Genomic DNA, 12449 nt, shown 5'->3' on the forward strand with positions numbered 1-12449 from the left:
CATAATTGGCCTGCCACTGCCACAGTACAAGCTAACAAATCATGTGCTATTTCCCAGAATCCTGTTCTGGACAGACTGGGACGCCACATTCCCACGTATCGAGGCAGCCTCCATGAGTGGGAGCGGCAGACATGTGGTGTTCAGGGACATGGAGATTGGCGCCTGGCCAAACGGCCTCACGCTAGACCACCAGGAGAGGAGGATGGTGTGGACAGATGCCCGGTGAGTGAAGTGCAGATGGGTGCTAGCAAGATCAAGAGGCTAGCAGGGATTCACATACATACGCTACATCACATACATACGCTTTTTCCAAAAGCGACTTAACTATGTAAATTGTGTTACAAGGGCATTGTTACATTGTCCCCCAGAGCAACTAAGGTTTGAGTGCCTTGCTCAAGGGCACAATGGCGGAAGCCAGGAATCGAACCAACATCTTTTCTGGCTACTGCATGCTAACCCAGCTCCTTAACCACTACGCTACCACCGCCCACCACCACACAGTTTCTGTCTGCTGAGTGCTAGCAGGCTAGCAGGTCATATACAAGGTTGTTGGGTTAGGCACTAGCAGGCTAGAGTGAAGCAGAAGGCCATATGTAGTATGGTTTCTAAGTGCTAGCAAGTTAGAGTGAGAGGCTAGCAGAGATTTGATCATATATTATGCAGTATATGAGTTTGAATGTCAGAAGGCACTCAAGGAAGGCATTTTGTGAGTTTATAATCTCTGATGCTTGCTGAAGAAAGACATTAAGCACTGTTTGTTGGTAGGGTGAACAATCCAAAAGCTGTTTTTGTGCATTTTAGATCTGATTCATTATGGCTGGGGAATGAATCTGCTTCACTTGTACTTTAAAGGAGAACTGCAGAGTTTCGCCAGATGGTTTGAATTTGTTTAAAGTTGTGTTTTGTGTTTATTTTGCCATAGTGAAAATATTAAGTTCCCCATTCATTCGTTCCCCTAAGCTCCTCTAGTTAAACATGTTAAAGTCTGAAAATGAAAACAAGAGTGGGCCCCTCAGGATCCCAGCAAGGGATCACAATCACAGAACAAGTGGACCGCTTTGCCATCAGTTGTCATTGTTAGCAAAATTAGATTCCCAGGGAAACAAGTCCTTTTTTAATTTAGACTATATTAGGTTTAAACAATGGCCCTGGTGGTGCTGCAGGTTTGACGACGGCACTGGAAGGATTTTGACACAATTTCAAACATTGTGTGTTTCACAATGTCCAAGGGAGCGAGTTAAAGATTTGAAGGGGAACATATGGTTTACATTACAGACTTGACACCATCCTCTGTCATGCCATCCTTAATCATTATTGATAGTCAATATCTTACACACTGAGAGGCAGATGGAGGGAAGAAAGGAGAGGGGGGTTTAGATAGGATAGAAAGATAGAGAGAAGAAGAAGAAGAAGAAGAAGAAAAGAGAAACAGAGAAGACCAAGAAAATGGCAGAATGGTATGGAAGAAAGCACTTGAGTTAGTGTGGGAGAAAATAAGTAAGAGAGGGAGGGAGGGATGGAGAGAAGAGAGAGAGAGAGAGAGAGAGAGAGAGAGAGAGAGAGAGAGAGAGAGAGGGAGAGAGGGAGAGGAGAGGAGAGAGAGAGAGAGAGGGAGAGAGAGAGAGAGAGAGAGAGAGGGAGGGAGGGATGAGAGAGAGAGAGAGAGAGAGAGAGAGAGAGAGAGAGAGAGAGAGAGAGAAAGAGAGAGTAAAAATAGAAGCCCCATGCTGAAAAGGCTTGAGCTGCATGGTTTGTATGTGGGCTTGATTCATGTTGAGAAGCCATCTGCGGGGTGGTATTTATGCCCAAACTCTTTTCATCTCCCTTCCCGGCTCTTCCTTCCTCTTATGACGCTAAAAGGCATGGGTGGCTCATCCCCAGAAACTGTGTCAAGGGTGTCGGGAAACATGGTGCCACACCACACCACGTTAACCCCACGCAGGCAGATGGTGCAGCCGTGCCATATGAACACATCAACACGGCAGACGTCAAGAACCTCAGATCGGCGATTCAAGAATAGGCTTTGAAATGAATGCAAGGAAGAGAGGGTTTCTATCTGTCTGTTCCATGTTCCATTTATACGGCTGTAGCAATGCAGGCCTCAGTTTAAGTATGTTAACGTTTGCCTGAATACCAGTGACAGCTATTCAAGGTTAGTGTGTAGACTCTCACTCATTTAATAAAGTCTATAGCAAAACCTCCGACAAAATTCCATACCTGCTACTTTCTAATTCCCTATTAGATTGGTGACTATGGAATGGGCCCACTCAGGCTTTATGAGTGCAAGAACATCCAGGCTGCCCATTTTATAGAAGATAAAGTGAGAGAGAAAGACATAAAATGGGAGATAGCTAGGCTAGAATGAGAGATAGCTAGGGTAGAATGAGAGATAGCTAGGAAGAAACACAGAGACAGAGCACTAGACAGAGACTCAGATAGTGTACAGTGTGTGTGTGTCTGTCTGGGGGGAGAGAAAGAGATTTTTTGGTTTTGTCAGTCAGCATGAGTATAGCAGTACTGTTGAGTATAGCGGTACTGTTCAGCATAGAGGTACTGTTGAGTATAGAGGTACTGTTGAGTACTGTTGAGTATAGAGGTACTGTTGAGTACTGTTGTGTATAGAGGTACTGTTGAGTATAGCAGTATTGTTGAGTGTAGCGGTACTGTTAAGTACTGTTGAGTATGTACTGTTGAGTAGTGTTGAATATAGAGGTACTGTTGAGTATAGAGGTACTGTTGAGTACTGTTGAATATAGAGGTACTGTTGAGTATAGAGGTACTGTTGAGTACTGTTGAGTATAGATGTACTGTTGAGTATAGAGGTACTGTTGAGTACTGTTGAGTATAGAGGTACTGTTGAATATAGAGGTACTGTTGAGTACTGTTGAGTATAGGAATATAGAGGTACTGTTGAGTATAGAGGTACTGTTGAGTACTGTTGAGTATAGAGGTACTGTTGAATATAGAGGTACTGTTGAGTACTGTTGAGTATAGATGTACTGTTGAGTATAGAGGTACTGTTGAGTACTGTTGAATATAGAGGTACTGTTGAGTATAGATGTACTGTTGAGTATAGAGGTACTGTTGAATATAGAGGTTCTGTTGAGTATAGAGGTACTGTTGAGTATAGAGGTACTGTTGAATATAGAGGTACTGTTGAGTATAGAGGTACTGTTGAATGAATGTTGCGGTACTGTGGCATGAGTATAGCGGTACTGTTGCATGGAAGCCATTTTCCCCTGCTTCTCCCTGCACAATGCCAGAAGCCCTATGTGATTATGGGGATTGTGAAAACCACAAATGCATTGGTCAACATTTTCCTGAAGCTGTGGTATCCCACTGTGCTGCTGCCTTCATGTTTCTGGGCTAGAGTGGCAGATATGTAGCCTGGAAAATCCAGACCCTGGTAATCTAGAAAGATTAAGGGTCTGGCTACGAATAATGTAATCGCCCAACTTGAGGGGCAGCAACAAGCATGCATTTAAAAATCTCACTGCACGCAATTATTTAACACTAGACCATGTTTACTCTGAATGATTTCGGACTTCGATGCAATCGGATAACACTACGACCAATGTGTACTGTCTGTACAGCGCTGTCTTCATCAGTTGCCAGAGTGTCTCGCAGAGACAATTCCATTGTGCTCTCGCGAGAACCCTGGATTTCCAGGGTAGCAGATATGGGCAGTCATGGATGGAATATGGAGGGATACGTTCTCCCTCATCCCCTCATCCCTTGCGTTCTCTCTCCCTCCCTCCCTCCTCTCTTTTGTCCCTCCCCCCCTCCATGGTTTGAGTGGCGTGGCAGTAAATGTGGGTCGGTGTTATTTCCCTGGGGTAGTTCATCATCACTCACCTTGTCATCCTTGGTCCCGACTACACCTCGGTCTCGGAGCCACAGCCTCCACCTCTCTCTCTCTCTCTCTCTCTCTCTCTCTCTCTCTCTCTCTCTCTCTCTCTCTCTCTCTCTCTCTCTCTCTCTCTCTCTCTCTCTCTCTCACCTCTCACCTCTCTCTTGCCTGCAGCTCTGATGCCATCTACTCGGCCTTGTACGACGGCTCGGGGGTTATCGAGATCCTGCGGGGCCACGAGTTCCTGTCACACCCGTTCGCCGTCTCCCTCTTCGGGGGCAGCGTCTACTGGACAGACTGGCGGACCAACACTCTGGCACGTGCCAACAAGTGGACGGGCCACAATGTGACGGTCATCCAGAAGACCAGCGCTCAGCCCTTCGACCTGCAGATCTACCATCCCAGCAGGCAGCCCCAAGGTAAAACCCTCTCAGTGTCACTCTATATGTCTCTCTCTCTCTCTTTCTCTCTCGCTCTCTCTCTCTTTTTCTCTGTCTCTCTCTCTCTCTCTCTCTCTCTCTCTCTCTCTCTCTCTCTCTCTCGCTCAAACGTATACACATACAGACACACATGCTCATACACAACACACACACACACACACACACACACACATACACACACACACACACACACACACACACACACACACACACACACATACACAACATACACAACACACACACACACACACACACACACACACACACACACACACACACACACACACACACACACACACACACACACACACTGTCCCCGCTCTCCTTCACTGTCCTTTGTTTCCTTCTTGCTGTTACTCAGTGCTTTCTGCTCTCTACATTTCTCTCTATCTCTTTCGTTCTTTTGCTCACTCTCAGTCAACATCCCTTTGCCTCTCTCTGTCTCCCTCTGTCTCCCTCTCTTTCCCTTTTTTTGTCAACTTTGCTTGCTTAAAAAAACCCAGTCATGAACAGTCATGAATAGCCCTGAATCAGGTCATTAGATCACAATATAATTAAACACTTGTGCCCACCTAGAAATAATATGTGTGCGTGTGTGTGTGTGTGTGTGTGTGTGTGTGTGTGTGTGTGTGTGTGTGTGTGTGTGTGTGTGTGTGTGCGGGGAGTGTGGTAGAGCACCACACCAAAAAATGAAACCCATTTCTTTTATTATTCCTCCCAAGTCCCTGTGGCTCACAAGGTCACAGCCAGTACCCTGCTTTGCCAGACGCTCGGTGGCAACGGTCCAAGTCCTGCAAATTATCGCAAATGGCAAACTTTTACAGCCTGAAGAACATTTCTTTTTTTACCATTTCACATGTAATAAGAGAGATATCACTAGGGAAATACCACAGGGGACTAGTTTAAAAAGAACCATCCATTCCAGGGTCAATGTATCCAACAATGGATAACCCTCAACAATGCGGCCTCTGTTCTACAGTGTCTTGTCTTGAGTATCTTACAGCTCATCTAAATGCAAAAGACAGTTATGCAAGGCTAGCGTGTTGACTTTTCCTCATGCAGTTAAGACTATAGCATAACCTTCTGCACCCACTACTCTCTTACTTACTCTCAGATTGATGACTTAGTAGGGCAGGCCTTAAAATGAGTGCAAGGGCGTCTGTGCTACGGAGGACTGCATGAGAGAGAGAGAAAATGAGAGATGAGCATGAGAGATAGGCAGGAAGAAAGAGAGAACATACGACAGAGAATCCGAGAGTGGTAGAATGTTTGTGTGTGTGTCTGTGTGTGTGTGTGTGTGTGTGTGTGTGTGTGTGTGTGTGTGTGTGTGTGTGTGTGTGTGTGTGACGCAGTGTGTGTGTGTGTGTGTGTGACGTGTGTGTGTGTGTGTGTGTGTGTGTGTGTGTGAACATGAGCGAGGGAGAGAAAGAGATGAAAGACAGAGAGGTGGGCTTGTGTGGTTTTTGATCACAGAGTCTTTCCCCTTCCTCGCTCACGTCTCTGACTACCTGTCAATGCCGCATCTCTAGCATGGACTCCAGGAGCGCCTGAAATAGCTGCATGTACTAGGTGTCCAGGCAGCCAGTGCACGAGTAGGTCTGTTCCTGATCTGGCATGGATTAAACAGCAGCTGTGTCTCTAATGATGTGCCTTTAGTTGGAATTGTATAACAGAACATTCAGTAGCATGTTTTTAATATAATATTATAGTATTTAATATAATATGTATCCATAGAACATTATTATCACATTGATTTTTATATATATATATATATATATATATATATATATATATGTAAAACATATATATAGATATATATATATATATATATATATATATATATATATATATATATATATATATATATATATATATATATATATATATATGTAAAACATATATATATAGATATATATATATATATATATATATATATAAAAAATTGTTCCATAAAGGGCATTTGGTATTGAAAGCATATAGGCATGTTACAGAAGGCAAAAAGTCAATATAAGCTTTATTACATATTTGAATGGTTCAAGCTGTGTAATATGTTATAACAGTGTTATAACCTACACAGTTTATGGTTATTACACATACTTTTAACATCTTATGAAACAATCAGAACTATGTAGATGGTTATATAGCATTAGCATGAGGAATTATGAGCAAGTTGTACTTGTAAATGTATTCATAGTGTTTTATGGATACTGAGTTTCTGAGAAATATACTGAGAATGTGTCCAGGTGTGTGCCTTCAGCCAGGTTTAATTGAATTGTTCTCACGCATAGAGTGAAGTAATTGGATTTAGTGTTTTATCTCCCTCTCTCTATTTTGGTTTGCTGGCAGAAGCGAGATGCGGCCGACGAGAGTGGTCTTCATTAGTTCCTGCGCCTTATTATAGCCATAAAGGGAAGCAGTGGCAGTGAAAATCAATAACACTTACATTTTTTTTTCTAATTGTGCGAAGCTGATTTAATGCCGAAAGGCCGTCGAAGGGCAGTGCATTTGTTTAATGCACAGTAATGTAAGACTTGGACATTCCAAATTAAATAAAGAATTAAATGCAGTTCCGTTCCATTGGCACTGTAGATTTAGTTGTGCGCAGTAATTTGGGTCAATAGACTTATAGGTTTTATTTGGAGTTTTGTTGATGTGGACATTTGCTCTGCATACGTGATTAAATAGGTGTCCACTGTGCTTTGCAAGGGCATGCATTTTGATATTGTAATATGCATACAGTATGTATAGATGCATGCATTTGTAGAAATGTAGAAATGAGATATTATTGTGTGCAAATCTATTTCTAGGATTTGAGTTAGTACTTAGCCATCTCATTTGTGTCTGGTCAGCTTCCTCAGAAGTGTGTGTATGTGTGTGTGTGTGTGTGTGTGTGTGTGTGTGTGTGTGTGTGTGTGTGTGTGTGTGTGTGTGTGTGTGTGTGTGTGTGTGTGTGTGTGTGTGCGCGCGCGACTGTGTGTGTGTGTGTGTGTGTGTGTGTGTGTTGAAAGTTGGGGGGTTGTGTGTGTAGTATGAGGGTGTAACTCTGCCAACCTGCTCTGGCTGTCCAGTGGTCAGATTTAGCCTCAGCTGCTGCTGTGCTGGAAGCAGCACTGAGTGTTTAGCTCCGATAAGTGTGGGCAAATTGAGCTGCATTGCTAAGGAGGCCAATAAGGATGGCTAATCCCATTTTAAAGAGCCCAGTGGGGGGACGGCTGCTGACTACGGAAGCCCAAGCCCTTCAGCCCCGGCCTGCACACCCCTACCCCCGCCCCTGACTTCACACCACACACCCCTATTCCTCCAAAACTTAAACCGCTCCACCAGCTCTACCCTCCACCCCATACCGCCAACAGGGCATGGTGGAGAAGCTGCAGTGTAGAGAGAGAGAGAGAGAGGTGGGGGGTGGAGAAGCAGGGATATAGAATACTAGAGAGAGATATGCAGTGAAAGAGAGAAGAAAGGGGGGAGGGAGAGGGACAGAGGACATGGCAGAGAAGCCGAGAGGACTGAAAGAGAGGATTGTGTGTGTGTGTGTGTGTGTCGGGGGTACGGGGGGCAAAACCAGGAGGTACCCACTACCCAGACTACACACACAACACAAGTACACTGAGATGCAAAGAATCATAATAAATTAGGAAATAATAAATAAATAACAATCGTAATAATACTCATAATTATAATTAATAGAATAATGAAGGGAAATTTCACAGTAAAACAACACGGATGGTGGGGAGTGAGTGAGAATGATAACCAACACAGTATAATGAGCCCCACTGTCCCACAGAGCTACACATAATAACCTTCAATATGGGCTCTATCCCTTAGACGTGGCTCCGTAGCGCTGATAGCAACGTCTCCCATGCAGCTTAGCCGAGGCTAATATCTCACACAGCCCTGGGACTCCAGTGCTGGGCTGTGGCTGTGGCTGGTGATGGACGTGGCTGCAATGCAGCTAATCTCCACAGCAAACACTGTTTAGAGAGAGCGACTGAAGACGGGCCTGTAGCTAATCATTGAATGTCGAGCAACTCTGATGCATTTGCATGCGCGAGCTTGTCTGAAATATGAATTAAATATTGCCATGGATTGGCAATAACACGGTTTCATGTATCAGGAATCAGGCGCTGTAGATGATGCTTTGAAAAGGCAAACAAGTAGTTTTGAGAAAGAAGTCTGATAGAAATAGGGGTGAAGGACATCCATCTGAACATGTATGTGTGGGTAGTGGGACCAGTGCACGCTGTGGTAGAATAGAGGATCTATTCCTTAAATGTAAAGTATTGATAATTTCAGAGCGGACGTGTTGGTTTGTATATGATAGATGCATCTTTCTTTCTTTATTAATTTATTTTGTTTCTATGTGCTTTCAGGATTAAAAGCAATCATAGATTAGACACACTATAAAGGGATTCACTGAATTCTCTGTGTGTTGTGTTCTGCACCCTGCTGAACAGAATGTGTTGGAGCGTGCTCTAAAAAAGAGAGCAGTTGATTTCTATGGACTGCTTCACTATGACACTCATTTGAGGTCATTACACAAACCACATTTCAGGCATGACTTCCTGCATTATAGCATTCCGGCAGCACAATGTGTCTGAGCCAATATGCACCAGTTCAACAGCCTATTGTCTGCTGGAGTGTTTCAAACGTATCAGCCATCTTTGGGGTGCATTTGGTCCGGATGGAGCCCGGATCTGGGCAGAACCAGACAGGCGTGTTCCGCGGCGTGTTCCGTTCCAGGGGCAGATGCTGTGTGCTTTTGGTGATCACCCACTCTGGACTTGGCAGAGTAGAGCACAACACGTGCCATTTGTTCCGTCCCCTCCTCCTCCCCTGGTCCGCAGTAAACAGGTGCAGTGCAAAGTTTTGTCCGTGTTCACTCAGCCGAAAGTCTGTTTATCAAAATTACGGTTTCCTACTGTGAGGTAAACACACACATGCCATATTTCTTTTCTTTCTTTGTTTTTTTTTCTTTCTTTCTTTCTTACTTTTATTCTTTCTTTTATTCTTTCTTTCTTTCTTTCTTTCTTTCTTTCTTTCTTTCTTTCTTTCTTTCTTTCATACTCTCTGGCATATTTCCCCTCTAGACCAGCTGAATGCATAATTAATTCCTAGAGACTTGGGTCTATAATTTAGTCACTCAGAACATATTTTGCTGCACTTGCCTGTGGTAAATGATTGCAAAAATATGCCGGTTGCATGTATGAAAATAAATCAGCTATTGGTGAGAAAGGGGGAAATGATAATAATGATTATAGCTCCACTTTCTAGGCCCCATTGGAGCAATTACTTACTATCGTAACACCCCCAATTATCACCACTTTTGTTCAGAAATTCTAAAACAAAGATGTTTTTTAACACTTCAAAATAACATTTGCTAAATTGACCTTACATTTTTCAGTAGCCATAGGTGTGTAGATTTGAACAAAATCTGGTTTGGTTCTTAACGGGAGCATTTACTGCCTGAAATATCCGATTTTGTTCACCACGCTCGGAGTTATAGTGCTGATCTGATGGGTCGCCTATTTACGCCGTTTCAACGGCACATGAATGGTTAGACCGAGAATTCTCGTCATGAAATTAAAATTCCACTGGAGCTCCAAGCGGTTGTGTACACGCAGCCTTACAACACTGTTTACAGCTCTTTTTGGTACATAGCTAATATACGGGACCGACGGTAATATACGGGACCGACGGTAATAGGGGGAGTTCCGATACATTTCTTTTTCTTTTTCAAGGGAGAATTACATCCAATTTCTATTTTGCGAAACAAAACAGGCATTAGAACTGAGGTGTAAAATGTGTTGAGATTTGAGGCTGAGGAGTTGGCAGACAGGGCTACAGTACATCTTGGGTGTACTGTATGACACCTCCAGCCAAAAACAACTATTTAAAATGTTTTGCTGTTTCACTGCACATCTAGATTGAAAGCTCTTAAGAGAAGAGAATGCCTTAACCGATGACGGTGGGAACATAAAAACAAAAACTTTGAGATTAAACATTATTCGTCATAAATCTCCATTGAAGATCCCATTTATTCCAAGACTGGGCTTAATCAGGGATGGGCACAAATACATCAAAATGTATTCCCAAATAAAATACCAAATACCCACCTTAAAAATGTATCAAAATAAGCTACAAAATACAGCAGCCAAAAAATGTATCAAAATAAAATACTGTATTTTTGTATTTTCAAAATACTACAAAATACTTCTTTCTAAAAGCCTTTTCGTCTATCCCTTCACTTGTACACTACCTGGAAAAACATCTGAAAGCAAGAGACTCCTTCCATAATCAGTCAACAGATTAGATATGCTGACCCCTCATGTTAGACATCCCAATATAAAACTCTGCCAGGGTCGGCGCCAGAGAGCAACGGGTGGGGGGGCAATGAGCACTGACAGGGGGGGCACCTCGCCTCACTTTTATTAGTTATTTTTCCAAAATTGCCATATAATAAAGAGCATCCTTCGAGCCGTTTGGATAACTGAAGAAAGAACATAGCGGTCATAGCCTATAGTGTTTAATAGACTAGCACACAGCGTTTAATAGAATAGTTGCATAGGCTACAATACAAGTAAATAGGCTATAACAGACTCACCACTAGCAGGCCTAGACTACAGCTGAGTGCAAAATCTCATCATAACTGTGTCCTTCCATTCATTTTGAAATGTTCTTGTAAGATCATGCTCAAAAGCAAATTGCACATAGGGCCTTCTGATAATATTGCAACATTGAACTTAGGCTATGTATCGCTCAAAATGTTCTTTAAAGTACAGTAACACATTTACGAAGTGACTAGGCAGGACACCAAATGTGATGGAAAGTTTAAGAGCAAACAGGACACTCGGCATGGCTTTTAGTATTTTGTGCTGCTCCGACAGTCCACTTTTATTGACTGTTAGTCTACCAACTGTTGCACGTCCCAGCCAGTTGGTGTAATAGATTGCCCACTATGAATCAGTGACAATAACTCAAAGAAATACAATTCAAATGGATGACTTTTAATTATAAATTAAAAGTCTTTTAAAAAAGAAAGAGACTTTTAATTTAGAAATTTAAACTAGCATTTTAACCTTTAGTGTTAATTTCGTCAGACGAGACGAGAGGAAATATGTTCGTCAACAACCTTTTTTTTCATGACTAAGACGAGACGATGACGAGACGGCAGTAATGTCCTGAAACACTGACTAAGACTATCTTAAGATGCATTATTGTTGACTAAAAAAAAGACTAGACTAAAATGTTTTGCATGAAATAAAAAACTAAGATAAAATCTCTTCATTTTCGTCTACAAAATGAGAAGACAGAATATCTAGCTGTTACGTTTGCCAAAATATTCGAATGAGTTCATAATGCTAGCTTTCCTGTAGGCTAGTCTACGTGCTGTTGCTGCAACCCTGTGGCTGCAACACGTAAACTACATGGAACAAGAACACTGGAGATTTCTGCCAGAGTTAGCAAGCTAACTACCTAAGCTTTATGCCACAATGCTACATACCCAGAAGTTGAAGCTTCTCTCATACAAATTAACATCCCCCAGAATGTCCATACGAAAATGTTCATCATGTAATGTCAACTATTTAACTAGTTAGACTGATGATGCAAAGTTTGCTAGCAAGTAAGCTAATATGGAAAGTTCGCTAGCAAGTTAGCTATGGCTAAGACGGAGAGTCTGTTTGGGGAATGTGTTGTGTTTGGGCTCATATCGCCATCTAGCGAGGCGGAGTAAAACATTAATACTTTGGCCTATGACAGTGTTTCTCAAACCTTTTCAGTTTCAGGACCACTTAACTAACCCTATCTAAAAAAAAAAAGATTAGACCTACTTCAACAGTAGCCTATAATTAGTCTACACAATAGGCCTACTGAACCACCTTGCTTATTGTCTTTGTACTTTGCTTATTGTGTGGATTCATACTGTATGATTTAAACTGGCATATCTTAGTTGCAGAACTGTTTTTACATACAAGTTGGTTCAATATTGCAAACAACTCATCTATATTATATTTTACCACGCCTGCTCAAGGACTACTTGGGATACCTTATGGACCACCAGTGATCCCCGGACCACACTTTGAGAAACACTGGTCTACGAATATGACAGTGGTCCAGTCAAATCTTTTACTGTCTATGGTCAAATCCCAGCCGAGCTATAA

At 42.5% G+C, this 12449-nt stretch overlaps 1 protein-coding gene across 11 annotated transcripts in view; it reads left to right on the plus strand.

Annotated features, from left to right (window-relative positions):
* The window catches only part of LOC125291559 (low-density lipoprotein receptor-related protein 1B-like), a 344912-nt gene that overhangs the window by 180291 nt on the left and 152172 nt on the right, over positions 1-12449 (plus strand). For all 11 annotated transcript variants that reach the window (XR_007193020.1, XM_048238358.1, XM_048238347.1 and 8 more), the window contains 2 exons: positions 58-222; positions 4025-4269. Coding sequence is in view for 10 of the 11 variants with exons in the window: in XM_048238358.1 (XP_048094315.1) it covers positions 58-222; positions 4025-4269 (410 nt within the window). In the remaining variant the exon portion in view is untranslated. The remainder of the gene's footprint in view (positions 1-57; positions 223-4024; positions 4270-12449) is intronic.

Source organism: Alosa alosa, chromosome 3, assembly GCF_017589495.1.
Source record: "Alosa alosa isolate M-15738 ecotype Scorff River chromosome 3, AALO_Geno_1.1, whole genome shotgun sequence".
In the NCBI taxonomy this organism is placed as follows: domain Eukaryota; kingdom Metazoa; phylum Chordata; class Actinopteri; order Clupeiformes; family Clupeidae; genus Alosa; species Alosa alosa.